At 51.8% G+C, this 19,748-nt stretch overlaps 1 protein-coding gene across 3 annotated transcripts in view; it reads left to right on the top strand.

The window, feature by feature from the left end:
* Window positions 1–301: 301 nt before the first annotated feature.
* Window positions 302–19,748, top strand: part of TOGARAM2 (TOG array regulator of axonemal microtubules 2) — a 71,022-nt gene continuing 51,575 nt past the window's right edge. For all 3 annotated transcript variants that reach the window (XM_054476647.1, XM_054476646.1, XM_054476645.1), the window contains exons 1-4: window positions 302–542; window positions 13,704–13,841; window positions 17,108–17,218; window positions 18,197–18,484. In XM_054476647.1, the coding sequence (XP_054332622.1) occupies window positions 13,814–13,841; window positions 17,108–17,218; window positions 18,197–18,484 (427 nt within the window). In that variant the 5' untranslated portion in view covers window positions 302–542; window positions 13,704–13,813. The remainder of the gene's footprint in view (window positions 543–13,703; window positions 13,842–17,107; window positions 17,219–18,196; window positions 18,485–19,748) is intronic.

Genomic DNA, 19,748 nt, shown 5'->3' with positions numbered 1-19,748 from the left:
TTTCTGCCTCTAGAAGAGTTAGTAAGCAGAAGCAGATGGAGCCCAGAGGCCATGTGAGCAAAACCAGGAGTTCTACCAACAACATCCCTGCGATTCCTGGCTGCAGTCACCAGGCGGGGGGCCCAGTGCTCTCTCTTTCTGTGGTGTCCATGACCCCAGAGGACAGGTCGGCCACTTGGGAGTGCCTGTGCTCCGGTGAGCCACAAGGGCAATGAGACCAAGGGGAAAAGTCTCTCGGCTCGGTCTCTCCCCCGCGCAGGGAGCTATGGACTCCTTCAGCGAGTGGTTGCTATGCAGCCTTGTTTATTCAAGGAGAGCTTTGCTGAGAGCTGGAGCACGCCAGCAGTGGGGCTCGCGGCCACCCAGAACCTGCCCAGACAGGAGGCTGCGGCCCAGGACTGTGTGGCTGGTGGGGGCCAGGGTGAGCCAGGCCTGGGGCTGCCCCGTCCTTGCCTCCCTGGGCCCATGAGCATCAACGTCTCTATAGAGACCAAGGACCCTGGATTCCTCCAGTGACAGGGGTTTGGCCTCTGGACAGAGAGGTGAGAGGCGATAGGTCCATCAAGCCGTCTGTTGTAGGGAGGTGAATGGGAGGCTGGGTCAGGACCCCTGAAGTCCTTGGAGGGAGGGATAAAGACCCGAACTGGAGCAAGCACAAACGCACAGTGAAAGAAAAAGCATCTTGCCATGACATGGAGGCTGTGTGACTGTGGGATGTCCCTGACCCTCTCTGGGCCTTCATGTGGCAGCTCTAGGGGAGGAGGTTGGACTCACTGTTCTCTGAGTGCTGGGAGCCAAGGAAGGAGGGGCTGGCCTGGGCTGGCCCCTTCCCCAAGTCATGGCCTCTGTGGGCAGTGCTCTCTGCCTCAGGGTGAACCCTTCACAGGGCAACAGCTCCCTGGGGTGCTGTGGGCGATGGTGCCAGGAGGGGTGGGGGCATGCTGTGGGGATGGCACCCGTGCTTAGGGGTGCTGGGGCACCCCGTGAGAGCATAGGCCTTGGAGGGGCTCTGCTCCGGGTTTGAGTTCTAACCCCACCTCTTTCTGGCTGTGTGGACTTGAGCTCTTTGCCTCTCTGAGCCTCAGGTTTCTCATCTGTGAAGAAGGGTTTAAAAAAAGCCTCTCTTGGTGCTGTCTGTGAGCATGGAGACAGTCAGGAGGGCAGCTGGCACGTTAGCCCATGTGCAGAACGGAAGTTACTGTTGTTGATACTGTTGTCACGGTGGAGATTGGCGTGTTCCTTTCTGGAGCACATTTCAGTCTCCTGAAACTAAGGTTTTGCCAGTCACTTCTCCAGGACAAGGGTTGGTGCTGGCGGGGGACCTCAGAGGGCTGCCATTTCCTCAGGAACGCTGGGAGGGGAGGGACTGGGGCCCGTGCTCTGTCGGAGCATCACTGAGGCAGGCCACAGGGCATTGGTGCATGGCCCCAGGAAGTGGTGTGAGGGGCCCGTAATCGCTTCTATCCTGAACTGGGCAGTCCCTCACTCTTCTCACCAATGCCCTGCAGGAGATGGCCCTGAAGCCTTCTAGCCACAGGCTGGCTCCGTTTCAGCCCATGGAGCTTGAGACTAACAGATTTGAAGAAAGGGGGAGGTAGTTGGGGGCAAGGGATGGGGAGATGTCAACCTGAGCTCTGGAGAGACCTGCCTCTGAGAGCAGCGCATCCTCCCATTGACCCCACGGCCACCTCAGAGGCACCAGACTCTGCTCACCAGCACAGAGGCTGGAAGTTGATTATTGCAGACAGAAGAATGCATAAAATGCATGCACAGTGTGAGGAATAATTATAAAGTGAACGTCCATGTAGCCACCTCCCAGGCCAAGAAATAGAAAAACTGGCACCTCCCAGAACCCACCCCCCCATGGGCCCTGTCCTTATCACAGCTGCCTCCCTTCCTTCCCCTTAGGGTTAATCACGCTACTAATTTTTCCTTCATTTTCTATCAAGTTTTCCATCTATGTCTGCATTTTTATTTTAATTTAATTTCGCTTCATTTTTTGAGACAAGGTTTCACTCTGTTCTCCAGGTTGGAGTGCAGTGGCGCGATCTCAGCTCACTGCAACCTCCGCCTCCTAGGCTCAAGTGTTCCTCCCACCTCAGCTTCCCAAGTAGCTGGGTGTACAGGTGCACACCACCATGCCCGGCTAATCTTTGTGTGTGTATATATATATATATATATATATATATATTTTTTTTTTTTTTTTTTTTTTTTTTTTGTAGAGATGGGTTTTTTCCATGTTGCTCAGCCTGGTCTCGAATTTCTGGCTCAGGTGATATGCCTGCTTTGGCCTCCCAAAGTGCTGGGATTACAGGTGTGAGCCACCACGCCGGGCCTATGTATGCATTTCTAAACACTCGATGTAATTTTGTCTTCCTTTGAACTTTATAGAAGTAGGGTCATACCCTGTGTAGTCTTTTGGGTCTGGCTTCTTTCACTAAACATTACACTGTGGCATCGTCCATAGTGTTGAGTGGGGCAGTTGTTTGTTTCTTTGCTCTGTAATATTCTATGTTGTGAGTGCACCATGATTTATTCCTTCATTTTCCTGTTGGACATTTAGATTTTTTTCAGATTTTGGCCATTATCCATGGCACTGCTCTGGACACTCTTGAGGTCCTTTCCTGGATCACCTGTGCAAGATTTTCTCAAGGGTGGGTTCCTAAGAGTGGAATTGCTGAACATTAGGTTTGTGCATTTTTAGCTTTATCAGGTAAAGCCAGACCACTTTCCCAAGGGGTTGTGCCCATTTGCACCTCACCTGCCAGCTGTCGTGAGTGCTCCCATTGCTCTGTGCTCTCACTAGCACATGGCATTGCTGCCCATCTCAATTTTTGCCCATCTTTGTGGGATGGTGGTAGCATCTCATTTGCATTTTCTTAATTACCAGGGGGTTGGGCATCTGCCCCCAGCCCTTCTTCCTCCCCTCTTTCCTCCTCTGTTGGGTGCCTCCCTTCTTCTGCTTTCTGTGATCTCAGCCCCTCATGGTGCTCAGGCTTTTGAGCCCCATTTTTCTCTCTGCCCTCCCCACCCCTCCATCCCTCTCCTCCATTCTTCTTCTTGGAGGACCAATCACTCTTCCACATAGTTCTTGGTGTTTGAATTACAGACCCAGGCTCCAAAGCCACTGTCTGGAGGTCTGAGTTTCCCATTTTGTGTTTTAAAACCTCAGGTTCTTGGCCCAACTCACATCCTTTCCTGGGTCTTGGATTTCTCTTCAACAAAACAAAGACAGAAAAAAAAATGTCCCTCCACAGAAGACATTTACATTTCCCAGGCAAAACCTGGTGTATGTCCTGGAGAGGCACATGCAAAACTCTGGCTCCTATTCAAGAAAGTCGACTTTCTCACGGGCCATTGGGAAGAGACAGGGCCGGGGTCTGAAGTCTTCTGAGCTTTTTGCAGGGAGGCCTTTGCCAAGAGTCCTTTCCTGGGGTGTGACAGACATTCAGATGCTAGAGTCATGCCAATACACCTTTGCTGAGACTTTGGACAAGATGCTTTCTTGCTTCCTAGTCCCTTCTGATCCTCTGAGTACATGTGCTTGTTCACAGTCTATAGTTTGAAGATTCAAACTCCCGCTACGGGGCAGGAATCCTCAACTGATCAGCCAAACCCTGCAGATCCTGGGGCAGTGGACCAAGCCATTTTTCATTCGAGACTCCAGGACTATGATCAAGTGCTAGGATAACTCTTACCTCGATGGTGGAAGTCTCAGGACCAGCAGAAGACTTCCAAGCCCCAGCCGATGGCTGTGTGATTTCAGGCAGGATTGATGCGGTGGTATCCTACCCCTCCAAAAACCTTAATCCTTGGGAGCACACCACACACGCTCTGACCAGGCACTGCAGTGGCAAGGTGACCATTTTGGGGAGGCCTTGATGGGAAGCTGGAAAAGGAAGCTTTCCTCCCAGTCCTGCTGAAGGCCTTGCCAGCTGGCTGCCAGTGTGATGCCTATAGGGGTATGGGCCCTGGGATAGGTATTGGCTCCTGATGGCCTTATGTAGGTGTTATAGACTGAATGCATGCGTCCCACAAATGCAAATGTTAAAGCCTAACCCTCCATGTGTTGGTATTAGGAGGTGGGGCCTTTGGGAGGTAATTAGATTCAGATGAGGTCGTGAGGGTGGTTCTCTCATGATGGGTTAGTGCCCTTAGAAGAAGAGACCAGAGAGCTTGCTCTCTCTCTCTCTCTCTCTGCCGTGTGAGGACAAAGGGAAGACAGCTACCTGCAATCCAGGAAGTGAGTCCTCACCAGGAGCGGAATCAGCTGGCACCTTGATCTTGGACTTCCCAGCCTCCAGAACTAAATTGCTGGGTTTTTTTGTTTTGTTTTGTTTTTCATTTTTTTTGTTTTGTTTTTGTTTTTGTTTTGGGTCGGAGTTTTGCTCTTGTTGCCCAGGCTGGAGTGCAATGGTGTGATCTCGGCTCATTAACCCCTCATTTACAAGGGAGGAAACTAGCTGACCTCCAAGGCCCCTTCCAGCTTGAAATTTATTAACAGGAGAAAGGCATGGGAAATTCTGTTAAATTACTAGACCAAGTTCTGATTAATCTCTAATTTATATTTGCACCAACACGATACACAAAGGTGGGGGCAGGTTCAGAAGATTTTGCATTTTGTAAATTTGTGTATAAGTTACATATGTTTTGTTACTAGGACCACAGCCCACTCATATGGTTCCTTTGTGAATTAGAAAAAGATGTCTCTTTCTCAAGACAGTTTTCTTCTATTCATCAGAAAAAGACTGAAATGAATGTACAAATATGTACAGTCATTGTCTAAAACAACATTGCCAGGACTTTGGAGAAGATGTAGTATGAGGCTTATGCCTGTAATCCCAGCATTTTGGGAGGCTGAGGTGGGTGGATCACTTGAGGTCAGGAGTTCGAGACCAGCCTGGCCAACATGGCAAAACCCTGTCACTACTAATAATACACACAAAAAAATAACTAGCTGGGCATGGTGGCACATGCCTGTAGTCCCAGCTACTTGGGAGGCTGAGGCAGGAGAATTGCTTGAACCTGGGAGGCGGAGGTTGTGGTGAGCTGAGATCATGGCACTGCCCTCCAGCTGGCCAACAGAGTGAAACTGGGTCTCAAAAAAAAAAATGATGTAGTGTGAGAGATGTCTCCTTAATTAGGATGCCCTTGTGCAGTGCCCAACCTAGACAATCAAACATGGCGGCCCTGCTTGTCGCCTATCTCATTGTTTTTCAAAAACAGCCTAAATAAAACTTTCTCTCCCCGTAGGCTTTCCTGTATCTTTCAGACTGTTAATTCTTACATCAGAATTTCCTGGGGTTGGTGGGGGGCTGTTTTAAATGCTGTGGCCCATCCACCCCCAACCCGAAATGCCCACACTGAGCTGCTATTACAAATGGATGGCCACATTCCTCAGCTGTGTTGGGCATAAAACAGTTGGGAAGGGCTGCTTTGGGTTTCTGACCACTTCCTCCGCCCGGTCCTGGGAGGTCATTAGATTCAGGTGTGAACTGCCTCCTGAACAGACTGTTCTGTTAAGAAAGGTTCTTCCCAGCAATGTGGTACTTGACCCCTGTTGTAAGTGTCCCGCCCCAGCCTGCCCACTGCTTCCTGCTCACCCTCGACAGCTCAGGAAATGGAAAGACCTCCTGCTGCACAAGTTGGCACCTCCGTGTTGCTGTCCAGCCTCAGCCAGGCCTCTAGCTTCTTGGCCCAAAGACTTTCAAAAGGGACATTTCCCCTCTTCCTGAACATCTGAACACAGCAAAACAGTTACTAAACAACCAATACTATTAATAGCCACTGTGGATTGAGCCCTTGGGCCCAATCAGCCTATTAAATGTTTCTCATATTTTGTGGAATATTCTCAATAACCTTGGAGATAGATATTATTATTTCCATTTCGCAGTTAAATGGAGACTCAGAGAACTTTAATCATGTGCCTGAAGTCACACAGCTAGTAGGTGATGGAATTTAACCCTGTTGACTCCTGAATGAATGCCCTGAAACACTACCACCTCCGAGCAGAAACCATCAGCCCCGACTCTTCTCCGTAGCTCTGTGGCCTCAACCTAGTTACTTAACCTCTCTGAGCCTCAATCATCTTGTCTGTAAAATGAGGATGAAAATATATACTTTCTTTCTCTATTTCCAAAGCTCAATGACATAGTATTTGGAAGCACATTGTAGTACATTGCCCCAGGCACAAAGCAAAATGGAACTAAGAAATGTTAATTCCTTCACTTAGTTTCTTCTCAATAAGACTGTCTGGAAGATGTGCTTTAGTGTTTTTTTTTTTTGAGATGGAGTCTTGCTTTGTCACCCAGGCTGGAGTGCAGTGGCGTGATCTCGGCTCACTGCAAACTCCACCTCCCAGGTTCATGCCATCCTCCTGCCTCAGCCTCCCGAGTAGCTGGGACCGCAGGCATCCACCACCAAGCCCAGCTAATTTTTTGTATTCTTAGTAGACACGGGGTTTCACTGTGTTAGCCAGGATAGTCTCGATCTCCTGACCTCATGATCCACCCGCCTTGGCCTCCCAAAGTGCTGGGATTACAGGCGTGAGCCACCACACCCGGCCAATGTGCTTTAGTTTTGAATTCATTCATTCAGTCACACTACAGTTACTGCATTATTGCCATGAGCCTGGCACTGTTTGTCCCTTTGTCTGCATTCTGTGGAATTGCTGGCTGGCTGCACCTCATATTGTCTGAGAACAGAGTGGTTGCAGGAGTATTAACCCCACCTGATCTCACGATGGGAGGGGAGATGCCATCTGCAGCAGTGGTGGTAGCCCCAGAGCTGGTAAAGGGGCCCAGTTGTGGTGGGGGGCTTCTCATCTGTGAACGGCCTTCCTGCTGGCCCCCACATGCCAGTCACAGCTGGAGTCAGGGGCCTGAGTGGCAGGGGGCCTTGAATGCCCCCACAGGGGGTCTGGTGGGTGTGGACATCAGTCTCCCAGTTGGGGGTGAAGTGGCTCTTGAGACTGCCAGCTCTAGGAGTGGCCAAGTTGAGGGTCAGTGTGGAAACCAGTCCTGCCCCAAGCTAATAAAGATGGACATGCAGGTGGAGCCATCCAGGCTTCCTCGTAGCTTGTCTGCAGCTCCAGAGAGGGAGGTCTGGGCTCCACTGTAGGCTTGGAAGTCCCAATAATCAGATGGCAATTGAAATCACAAGGGTAGGTGCTGCCTGTAAGAAGCCCTCCTAATAAACATGGAGGCATCTGGGAGAGGAAAGGAAAGGAATGGTTTGGTTCTTCTAAAGTCGGACTATGTCCCCGCGACTGTTCAGAACTTCACACTCCCGAGTCCAGCTCTCACGTGCAGCAGACTCACCTCCCTCTTCACTGCCAATATCAAGGCCGTTCTATGTGCCCTTTCTCTCGTCCTGACCTCTTCCTCTGCAGGACCCTTGGCTCTTCCTCCAGGGTCCAAGAACTGGCGCTCCCATCTGGCCCGGCCTGTGCCCTTCTCTCTCAGCTGTTACCACTGGGCTCCCGCTCCATCAGCTCCCCTCCCTCCCCTGTGTCTTCAGCCTTTTCCTTCTGACTCTTTCTCCTCCTCCTGTGAACACGCTCTAGACTCTCCTACCCTGAAAAATACAGAGAACAAACAAACAAGCAAACAAAAAATACAGCGAACAAACAGGCAAACAACACAGCTTCATCCACCCTTCATTCCCCTCCAGCTACTCTCCAGTCTCTCTCCTGCCTTTCTCATCCAAATTCTCCAGCGTTGTTTGGACTCACTGTCTCTATACCTTCCACTCACGCCTCAGACCTCAGCAATTTTCCGCGACCCCCATGCCTCCATAGTCACAGACATTGCTCTCACTAAGCTCCCAGGATTCCATAATGGTCACATCCAATTGGCTGAGCTGACACCTTTAACCACTCTCTGCTCATCTGGCTCTCCTGACGCCAACTCCCCTGGCCTCACTGGCTGTCCTTGATCAGACCCCCTTAGGGCCTCTCCTTCTCTACCCATCTCTGCTCAATGGTGCTGCTCCCTGGGATGTTCCTTAGCTCTGGGCACTCTCTTGTGGCCGGGTTTTTTTTTTTTTTGAGATGGAGTCTTGCTCTGTTGCCCAGGCTGGAGAGCAGTGGTGTGATCTCAGCTCACTGCAACCTCTGCCTCCCAGGTTCAAGTGATTCTCCTGCCTCAGCCTCTTGAGTGGGTAGGATTAAGGACGTGTGCTACCACACCCAGCTAATTTTTGTATTTTTTGGTACAGAAGGGGTTTTGCCATGTTGGCCAGGCTGGTCTCTAACTCCTGACCTCAAGTGATCTTCCCATCTCGGCCTCCCAAAGTGCTGGGATTACAGGTGTGAGTCGCCGTACCGGGCCCGCTTTTCATATTTTATTGAATGCAATATTGAAGTGAGATAAGCATTATCTCCTTTTTTTTTTTTCTTTTTTGAGACAAGGTCTTTGTCGCCCAGACTGGAGTGCAGTGGCACAATCTCAGCTCACTGCAGCCTCAACCTCCTGAGCTCGAGTGATCCTCCTGCCTCAGCACCCCCAAGTAACTGAGACTACAGGCACAAGCCACCACGCCCTGCTAATTTTTGTATTTTTGTAGAGATGAGGTTTCACTGTGTTGCCCAGTACTGTGTTGCCCAGGCTGGTCTTGAACTCAAGCGATCTGCCAGCCTTGGCCTCCCAAAGTGCCGAGATTACAGGCGTGAACCACCGTGCCCAGCCAATTTTTGTATTTTTTAGAGATGAGGTTTTACTATGTTGGCCAGGCTGGTCTCAAACTCAAGCGATCCGCCAGCCTTGGCCTCTCAAAGTACCAGGATTACAGCATTATTTCCACTTTGCAGTTAAAAGAGCTGGGGCTCAGAGAAGTTTAGCAACGTGCCTTTAGTCACACAGCTTGCATGTGCTGGATTTTAGTCTTATTCCCCTTCATATCTTAGTACCTGTGGCATGTTTGAATGAGTGACTGAATCTCAGATTTTCAGTGACAGGCCGAACTCTGGAGGTCAGAGTCTCATAAGTTGGTCACCTGACAACATCCCGGGTCCTCCCTGCAGGTCTACAGCCTGGGCTGCCTTCCATGAGGGGAGCAGAGGTGGGTGGAGGGGTGAGATGTATGTGTATGGTGATTGGAGGCATGGGTAGCTATTTCTTATCCTCAGGGAGACAGCACGAGATACAGGAAGGCATGTTCTGTCGGTCTAAACCCTGCGTATAATCAGTGTCAGATCCTGGTTAAGTTGTTTATTTTCTGTGCCTGGTCCAGAGGCTGAGCTAACATCTCTACATTGCAGTCCTGTAATTCTGTCAGAGGCTCCCCTTCCTTAGGAAGTCCTTCCAAGGCCCCCTCGAGGGGTCTGCATGAAACTGCAGGTCAGATAATGCCATTCCTCTCCTTGAACAGTTTTCAGAGTTTCTCGGGGCTGCAGAGCAAGCCCCGACCCTCTCACAGAACATTCTGGGTCTCCCCTGATGGCCCTCATCCCACTCCCCAGGCCTGGGTCCTCTTGCCAGACCCCAGACTCACAGGCGCATCTCCTCCACGCTTTCCTTAGGCCGCCTCCTCAGCCTGGAACGCCGTTCCTCCTTCCTACCCGTTTAGACCCCATTTCCTACCCGTTTTGATCCTACTTCCAGGCCCAGCACGGATGCTGCTTTTTCCGTGGAGCCTTTCTGGTGCTGTAGTCAGACAGTATGGAGGGTATCCCTGAGTGCTCATCTCTGCAGCAGGGTTACTTCGTTCTGTCGGGCATGACAGTGGACGTCCACCTTCTCTGCTTGGCATTACAGAGAGCATTCGCTTAGAAATGTGGGCTTATGGGTGAGAGCTGGAGGGGGTCAAAGGCAACATCTAGTTCGGGCCTCTTATTCTATAGACACATCTGTCTCCTCCGTGTGAGAGGCGTTTCTGTCACCTGGGTCTGTCTTATAGGAATGGAGGGCTGGTCTGTCATAACTTTAAAGACAGTGTGGGTGTATAGACATGCGAGAGTGTGTGTGTGTGTGTATGTGTGTGTATGTGTGTGTGTGTGTGTGAAGGGCTCCGGGGGTGTGTTGCTTTTCCCCAGGGAAGGAGAAGGAAGATTCACACCTGACATTATTGAGCAATTACTATATGCCGGCAATAGGACTATTATTTCTAACATTACTTCATTTATTCCTAACAAAACCCCTCGCTAGGACTTTTTTTTTCAGATGAAGAAACTGAAGCTCAGAGGAATTAAATCAGCTTCCCAAGTTTATACAAGAGGGCCCGGGGCAGGATTCCAGCCCCACTGTGTCTGAACCCACAGCCAGCGTTCTGGGAGTTCTGAGTTGGACGCTGGGTACATACTGGCTCGTGGGGTGTGAGACGGGAGGGGGGCCTAGATCTGAGGCCTCTCTTCCGAGAGTATGTCAGTGGGGGCCATGTTTTTGGTTCCAGAATGAGGGTTTGTAAACACCGCCACCTTTCCCCTCAGCCTGGCTCACCCCTCCTTCGTTTCTCTGTCACCTTGGCGTGGGCTCTACTGTTCCCACCAGCTTTGTCTGAGGAGATGAGAACTCTGGCTGGAGACGTCTCAGAGGTCTCTGAAAGTTGGAGCGGGTGGTGTCATGACAGCAAGAGAAGCTGTAGGAGCGGCAGCCCCAGGGCTGTGGTGGGTGGGATGAGTCTGCCCAGCTCCTTGGGAGCAGGGTGGACGTGGGGCTGCGCGCTCCCTATGGGCTGTGCGAGGCCCGGGCGGTTGGGGTTTTGTGCTTGAGGCCGAACTACTTTACTGGGCCAGCCCCAGCTAGCTTTTGTTCCCTTTCCACTTGACACTTGAGTCCGCTGTGTCACCTTTCTTCATTCCTACGGCCCCGGTCACTATGGAACCTCTGTAGCCATAGCGTTAATGGGAGGAGGGGACAACGGTCACTTACCTTGGGTCGTCCCATTCCCTGGGCTGGGAAACGGAGGCTGAGAGGGGAGGAGCCAGCCAGGCAGAGCAATTCAGAGCATCAGGAAGTGAGGACAAGATCCTGGTCACCAGAATCCACTGGCTCATTTAGCCCTTTGGGTCAGGGGCTGGCTGTTCTAACAGGGGAGAGTAGCGCCTTAGTGTCTAGAGCAGTGCCGGGTGGGATGGGGCCTCGGTGAATTGCGCCTTGGGGGTCAGGTGCTCAGTGGTGTCTGTGCCCTGTCCACACTTGTGCTGGACTTCCTGATTCTGACTTTTATAGTTTGGATACGGATCATTCAGTTCCCACAGGCCCCTGGGCCAAAGTGATTTCTTGGGGTGGTGTCTCTTACTGCGCTCACATTAGTCAGGCCTGTTTGTCCATAGCAGCTTTGGCCACCTCCTCTTGGGCGGGCACCTAGGAGATCCTGCACTAGACCCTGGGGCCTGAAGGGTCGAAGGTGTAGACCCTGAGAGGGTCTCAAAGGGGCTCTGCTGGAGGGGATGCTTTGGCGAGCCGTGGAATGGCTCCAGGTTTCCTTTCTGTACTGCTGGTGTCCTGGGGCCAGGGGGAACCTGGGCTGCCTTGGCCTGTTGACCTCTGACCACTGAGGAGGCTACGGTGGGAAAACTGTCTTGTTCAGAAGGCCCATTGCACTACGGGTGGCTGTTGAAACTTAAGCATCCCGTACCCTCAGGCAGCTCGAGTCTTCTTTTTAGCCTCCTAGAGAGTGATCACTTTGGGGAAACTGAAGCAGCAATGACCACTCTGACAGCCTAGGGTAAGAAACAGGGCCGAGATCTTATTGTAAAGTGAATCTGAACTACAGGCCAGTGATTTTTCGATCCTGTTTGAACATCAAAATCAGAAGTTAAGGCCAGGTGTGGTGGCTCATGCCTGTAATCCCAGCATTTTGGGAGGCCGAGGCAGGCAGATAACTTGAGGTCAGAAGTTTGAGACCAGCCTGGCCAACATGGTGAAACCCCATCTCTGCTACAAATACAAAAATTGGCTGGTCATGGTGATTCATGCCTGTAATCCCAGCTACTTGGGAGGCTGAGGGAGGAGAATGGCTTGAACCCGGGAGGTGGAGGTTGCAGTGAGCCAAGATCATGCCACTGCACTCCAGCCTGGGTGGCAGAGCGAGATTCTGTCTCAAAAAAAAAAAAAAAAAAAAAAATCAGAAGTTAAAAAAATCCCTGTGGCCTATTTCCTAGACCTAATTCAGCAGCGGCTGGAGGTGGGGCCTGGAAATCTGTAATTTTAGTTGGTTTCCAGGCTATTATAACCTGCAGTTACGGAGAACAGGACTGTAGCTAAATATTGCTTTTCTGCATATAATTTTCATAGAAAGTGTATCCTCTGGTTAGAGATATGGGGAACAGGTGGGGCTTGCAACTCTCACAGCCCCCAAATCCCAGGACCCCAGCTTGTTTGCTATAATTCAGCCATGGAAGGTCTGTGCCAGCCTGCCACATTCCTGCTGGGCTTTGTATGGTAACCAGCTCCCTGGCCAATCTCTTGAGCCTCTTCCCTAGCTCAGGGGGTGAAGTTTGGGGTGTTGGTGCCTGTGGAATAGAATCTTCCCTCGCCTTGTCTAGGAGAGGTGCCGTGTCTCACAGGGGTTCAGGACTGCTTTTCACCACCGTGTGGCCACAACCTTATCCCAGTAGATATTAAACAGAGAGTTTCCCTCTCCCTGGTTGTGAGGAAAATTCTCCTCAGACAGGGAACTCATGTCTTGAGGTTCTAAGCAGTGAGAGCAGGCTGGGGCCAAGCTGGGCTGGGTGCTGGGCTGGGTGCTGTGCTGGGCCGGGTGCTGGGCTGGACACCTGTGTTTGGGTTGAGGGTTGCTAGGAGCTATTCTGCCTTCTGGGGCCTGGGTGGGGCAGTGGCTGGCTGGCTTCCAGATGGAAGGCAAGTTTCTCAGTTCCTGAGTTGGGATTTGTTGCTTAGAAAAGGGAGTTGGCACAGGTTCCTGCCCTGTCCCCAGACGCTTTGTGGACGAGAGCTCCTCTCTGGGGTAGAAATTGGGAGCTGTGGGCTTCACCCCTGGTCTTACCACAGATCGGCCCTGGAGGCACCTCCGTTACCTGTCAGGGGAAAATGGGCCACCATTATCTCAGCAAAGGATTCATAGAATTGTGTGAAGCTGCAGAGTGTGCAGTGAGACCCTGTCACATGGAAAAAAATGAAGTTAGGTCAAGGGCAAGAGCTGAGGGCTGACCCAGAGGATGAAGGGAGGGCTGGAGGGATCAAGGTGTGGGCAATGCAGTGGCTGAGAGGGTCACAGGTGTGGCTTGTTCAGTCAGGTGAGAAGGAGCACCAAGGACGTCATGGAGGTCGTGACCGCGCATCCTGAGAGAGACTGGAGAGCCAGTGTCCGAGAGGCCCTGCCAACACCTGTGTGATGCGTGGTCGCAGACGCCAACATCGCCGTGGGCTTTCAGGGCAGCTGGCGGACTCAGGGGCATCTGAAGCAAATAGAAACTGATGGAGAAACAAAGTGTCAGACACTACCTTGAAAAAAATCATCTTTCCCCGCGACCCTAAAGGTGTCCATGTCTCAGTGACAAGGGACGGCTGGTTGATGGGTTTCGTTGACACTCTTCATAACGAACTCTTCGCAAAACCACGCGGCCTCGCACTTGGGAACTGAAACATTTGTGAGTCCAATGTCAGAAAAATGGCATCCTTCGGTTTAGTGGCCGATTTCTTCATGACAGTAATGCTTTAGCCCCTGACAGGCTTTCTGTGAAGTAGTTTAAAAGTGTTAATTTGCTTTTACTGACTTCTCCTTTTTCCTCTCACCCTTAGGTCCCAGATGTTACAGGTCGGCGCCCTCCAGACCCCCAAGGACTGTACTCACCGCCCAGAAATAGCTGCTGCCTCTGGGCAACCTTGTAGGCACCTTCTCCACCCAGGACATGGGCACCCGTGACGATGTCCCTGAAGGTAAGGGGCACCATGGGAGACCTGCTGCTGGTGTTTTCCAGGCTAGGGGACCTGCCTTGGACACTCCCAGGGGCCAGAAAAAGGGAGATGTGGGAATAAAGGGCTGCTGGGAGATGCAGCCAGGTGGCCGTGCCTTTCCAGGCCTGGCCAGCTCCGCATATGCTGCTGCTCAGCTGGCTGTCTGGGTGGCTCGCTGGCCTAAGGAGGTGCTTGGTGTTCTAGGGCCTTGGCCTGAGCTTTGCCTCCACTCTCTGCAGCAGGGTGGTTGGTTCCCCGAGGGGCTAATTCTGTTCTGTGGTCAAAGGTATGTGGATGGGCAGGAGATGTGGGCCGGGGCCTCAGGGAGGGTGAACAACTCTATTTCCTTAGCCAACTGGGTGGGGTAGTGGGAGCAGTGTGTGGCCAGTTAGCATCAGGAGACGGGCCTCGAGGCCTGGCTCTGCTTTTGGGAGCCGGCTGGGTGAGCCTCATTTTCCCCTGGAAAGTGAGGGGATTGGTCCTGCCCCAGATGAAATGGGTGCTAGCAAGGTGCAGAGCTGCTTCAGCCTGCAGGGGCTGCAGCAGGGGCCAGATAGCCATTTGGAAGGAAGGCAGAGAAGCAGGATGGCCAGAGCAGCGGTTCAGGAGACAGTGCATGATGCACACGGCAGAACTCTTGGGGGCTTCGACATATGAATCGGAAAACACCTGCTTACTTTAGTGCTAAAGCAGATCCCACCTGAATGTAGATTCCAGTGGGGAAGTGGGAGGTGCTGAGATCTTAGAAAGAAAAATCTACAAATCTAGAAATATGATAAAGATGTTGTATGAACCTTTAGTGCTGTCAACTCCATTGCTTTACTGATGTGGGAACTGAGACTCAGAGAAGTTAGCTTATTTCCTCAAGGTCACACAGGTGGAAAAAGTGGGAACCCAGTGTCCTGTTTCCCAGACTAGGAGTCTTTCAGCCTGGGGGTGGACGAGCTGGGTTTCCACCTGCGTAGTGGCTTCTCCAGGTGGTGGGTTAGTGCCCCATGGATGGTCCTGAGGTGGGCTCGGGAAGGGCTGAGCCAGGAGGGTATGGGACCCACGTTTGTGAAGTGCCTACTTAGCGGCAGGTACAGTACTACAGAGATGAGTAAGACACAGTGCCTGTTCCTAGGGAAGCTGCAGGGCAGGAGCAGAGAGAGGCATGGGGAAGAGAGAGTAACACGGGGCTGTGCCTAGGGCTGTGGGAACACAAGAGAGGGAGGGCTTCTCTCTCTCTTTTAAAAATATTGACACATAATAGTTGTACATATTTTCTGGGTGTACATGTGATATTTGGATACAGGCATTCAATGTGTAATGATCAAATTAGGGTAATTGGGATTTCCATCACCTCAACCACTGGCCATTTCTTGATGTTGGGAACATTCCAATTCTAGCTATTTTGAATTATACAATACATTATTATGAGCTATAGTCACCCTACTATACTATCAAACAATAGCTCTCATTCCTTCTATCTAACTGTATTTTTGTACCCATTAACCAGCCTCTCTTCATTCCACCCCATTCTCTTCCCAGTCTCTGGTAACCACCATTCTCTTCTCTGCCTCTGTGAGATTGACTTTTTTAGCTCCCATATATGAGTGAAAACAAGTAGAATTTGTCTCTCTGTGCCTGGCTTACTTCACTTAAGATAATGACTGCCAGGCTGGGCGTGGTGGCTCACATCTGTAATCCTAGCACTTTGGGAGGCAGAGGCAGGCAGATTGCATGAGCTCAGGAGTTCGAGACCAGCCTGGGCAACATGGTGAAACCCTGTCTCTACAAAAATACAAAAAAATTAGCCGGGCGTGGTGGCAGGTGCCTGTAAGCCCAGCTACTCGGGGGAGCTGAGGCAGGAGAATCACTTGAACCCAGGAGGCAGAGGTTGCAGTGAGCCGCGATTGCATCACTGAGACTCCATCTCAAAAAAAAAAAAAAAAAAAAAGATAATGATCTCCAGTTCCATCCATGTTGCTGCAAGTGACAGGATTTTATTCTTTTTTATGGCCTAATAGTATCCCATTGTGTATATGTGCCACATTTTCTTTATCCATTCATCTGTTGATGGACACTTAGGCTGATTCTGTATCTTGGCTATTGTGAATAATGCTGCAATAAACATGAGAGTGAAGATAGCTTTTCAATGTACTGATTTACTTTCTGTTGGATATTTACCCAGAAGTGACCTCAAAAGCACAGGCAACAAAAGCAAAAATAGACAAATGGGATTCCGTCAAGCTAAAAAGCTTCTGTACATCCGAGGAAACAGTCAATAGAGTGAAGAACAGGAGAAAACATTTGCAAACTATCCATCCGACAAAGGATTAATAACCAGAATATACAAGGAACTCAAACAACTCAGTAACAAAAACAGAGAATCTGCTTTAAAAACTGGCAAAAGATGGAAGGCTTCTTAAAGGAGTGCATGCCTTAGCTGAGCTTCCCCTCCTCTTCCCTGACTCCTGCTCCCTGTATGCTCTCAGCTCAGTGCTCCCTCCCTCTGGGAAACTTTTTCTGTCCCCATCTCTGGCCGGGCTCCCAGGCCCCACACTGTCATTACTTGTTAATCATTGTCTTCTCCGCCAGACTTCAAGTCTCACTGAGGACTGAATCAGCCTTGTCCACTACTGTCTCCTGCACAGAGAGCATTCACAAATCCCTGTGTCGGGGATAGAGGGTGCCTTTTGCTGAGCCGAGGGAGGTTAGGAGGGAAGAGGGAAGATCAGTGTAGGACATGCTGATGAGGTGCCTGGGGACTTCCAAAAAGGAATTGGCAAGGTAATTGGATGCTCTGCAATGGGTGGGATGGGTCAGGGCGGAAGCTGTAGGGTAGGGGATTATCTGCAGGGTGTGGCAGTGAGGAAGTGTCCTGGGGAGAGCAGCTGGTGGACAGAGGTTGGGGATGGGCACTCCATGGGTCAGTGATGTTGGGTGATGGAAGAGGGGTGCCCATGAAGGAGATGAAAAGGCATGGAGGGGGGTTTGGAGCAAAGCCAGGGTGCGAGGAGGGAGCAGGCAGCCAGGCTGAGAGGCTGGGGCAAGCGGGGTTGGAGGGATTTGATGGAGATCCCAGGCATCCTGCCTGACCCTGCCAGGCTCTGGTGTTGGGGGTGGGGCCGCCATATGCCTTGTTTTTTTGGGCAGGGACCCTGGGGGGTGGAGTGCTCAGGGTTACGGCCGGGTGTTCTTGGTTTGCTCCCAGTCTTGGCCTTGGAGGACTCTCAGGTGCTGCTCTCCTGTGCTTCTGTCTCCAGCCAAGGTCCTGGTCCCCGTGGCCGTGTACTGCGGGAGCATCCCTCGGACCAGTGCTGGGCCCCGGGTGCTCCCGCCTGGAAGCATCAACTCCAGTCTGCCTCATGGAGAAGGTGAGATGGGAAGACCTCACCTGGTCAGGGCCCCTGGCCTGATCCTGGAGCGGGGAGTGAGTGTGGTAGATGCCGGCTGTGTTCTCAAGCTACCAGCAGGTGTCATTTTTCCTGTGACTCCTGCTGAAGATAACCTATGATTCTTTCAAAGGCAGGTTCTTTCGACCCTGTGCCTCAGAGGTTGGAGGTGTGCAGAGGGGGACCCACAGGAATAGGGAGCAGGGCTCTCTGCATGCACCTGGACCTGGGAGTGCACTCAGCACCCAGGGTGGCAATGGGGAGGGGGCCCCTCTCAAGATGTCCACTCAGCGTCTCTGCCACTTGTCCAGCATCTGTGGCCTGGGTCTCTGGAGGAGCTGGGGTGTGGCCGAGCTTCCCGGAGCCTGCCTGTCTGAATGCTTTCCTTGCCCCTTTCTGCACCAGGGCTCCCCCAGGGCCCAGGTGAAGAGCACCTCTTCCCGAAGGTCTTCTAGAGCCTCTTTCCTCCTCTAAATGTGCAGAGTATTTTGTTTCTCTCCCATCTGGTGTGTCTGCTGGGGGTGGGGGTGATTGGCTCTGAGATGCCTGAGCTCCTCCTTGCAGTCTGTGCTTGCCATAGGTCAGTGCTCGGGGATCTGATGACTTCGTTGCACCCTGGAGATTGGTGGATGGTGGACCCTGCAGATTGGTGGATGGTGGTCCCTGGGCAGACGACCTTCCCTGTGATTCATGGCCTCTTGTCTGTGCTGTGATAGGACTGCCTGTGGATTCCCCCTTTTGTCCTGAGCACCTCGTGGCACGGGTCTTGTGAAGATTAGGTGCTTCAGAGACACTGTCGAATGAATGACTTGCCCCCAGGAGTGACTGAAACATTAAATGACTGGGTCTCACCAGGCAAGTGGCTGTCTGTTCGAAGGAAGCAATGTCAAGGAGCTTGCTGGTGCCTGGTGCCACCCTGGGTACTGCATGCCAAGCCATTCACACCTCTGTCCCCCTCAGGTTCCCTCCAGCCTGAGCCAAGAGCCCTGCTGAACAACGAGGAACCGTCACAGCTCCTGAGTGGACTCGGACGGCTGGGTGGCCTCAAGCTGGACACCCCTTCCAAGGGCTGGCAGGCAAGGAATGGTCACCCCAGGAACCTCGGGGCCTTGTCTTTGGGAGCCCAGCCCCTGGTGCTCCTCCCTTCTCCGGAGTCAGAGGCCAACAGCGTGGCCAGGGACACCATCCAGATTAAGGACAAGCTCAAGAAAAGGAGGCTCTCAGAGGGCTTGGCAGCATCTTCCCGAGGTGAGCTCTGGCCCCTGCCCACCCCTCACCCACCCACTTCCAGGTCAAGGGCCCCAGGCCACCAGGGCTGTGAGGGTCAGCAGGCTTCCAGGTGGCATGCTGGGATCCCCTAGGGGTGATCGGTGGACACACGCCAGGTACTTTCTCTATGGCTTCAGCAACCTCCTTGGAGCTGAGCCTCCCTCCCGGGCTCTGCAGTGCTTCCTGACTGGCCTCTTCATTCCCACCCTTGCGCCTTCTAGTCTTGCTCCAGAAGGATCCTTTTAAACCAATGTTCTTCCCATTTCCACCAACTATGCTCAAAACCAGCCAGTGGGTTTTGGATGTGCTTAGATTAAGATCCCAAACATTCTCTTATGCACAAGACCCTCTGGCCCTGGCCTCACCCCAACTGTGTCACTCTCTGCCTTCGGTCTCTGCTGTCCAGGGCCTGGGGCTTGTGGGCTCTTTCCTGCCTGAGGTTTAGAGCCACTGCTCCTCCCCTACCCCTCCTCCATTTCCCACTCGGAAAATCCCCACCCAGCCTCCCTTCTTGGCTTCAAAGCCCTCCTCAGAGAGGCCTCCTTGACTCCCCAACGTGAATTTGCCCCTTAGGATGCTCTCCAATAATGCCCTATCATTTTTTTCCTTCAGTTCTTTTCATGGTTTGCATTTATATCTTTACCTTTGTGACTATTTAAAACCTGAAACTTGCATGTAATTGTCAGCTCCAAGAGGGCAGTGACTGAGATCTCGGTGTGAGGCACAGTCGCTTGGCACCTAGGAGGCTCTCAAAAAACGTTTGTTGAGCAGATGAACAAGGGATTCAACAGCAGGCACTTTATACTGTCTCTCGTCTGTATGGTGGACAAGCCAAGATCAAATCTTAGCCCCGATACTCACTGGCTCTGGGGCCTTGGGCAAGTCGGTAACCTTTCAGGCCTCAATTTCCTCCTCTGTGGAATGGGGACACTATTAATAATACTTCTGTGTTACTGTGGGGGTTTAACGAAAACTTGTACACAGAATTATCAACACCTGGCAGATGAGAAGAACTTAATACATTGTTACTATTTTCCTTCTTTCTCTCCTCTTCTGGGCGAATCATATGGGTTCTTTTTAGCGGAATGAACTCTTGGGTAACAAGAGCAATAAGAAGTCTTGAGGTCTTAGGAAGAAGGGGGAAGTGCTCTCAAGAGGCACGTGGTTGCTGCCGTCAAGCCTGGGGGTTGTCGTTGGCTGTTCTTCCCCTCCCCTGTGCAGATTGCTCCCCCTGCTGAGCCTC

This window comes from Pongo pygmaeus, chromosome 12 (genome assembly GCF_028885625.2).
Source record: "Pongo pygmaeus isolate AG05252 chromosome 12, NHGRI_mPonPyg2-v2.0_pri, whole genome shotgun sequence".
Classification (NCBI taxonomy): Eukaryota; Metazoa; Chordata; class Mammalia; order Primates; family Hominidae; genus Pongo; species Pongo pygmaeus.
Note: the sequence above shows the minus strand (reverse complement) of the source record. Positions and strands in the feature narration are given on the sequence as shown.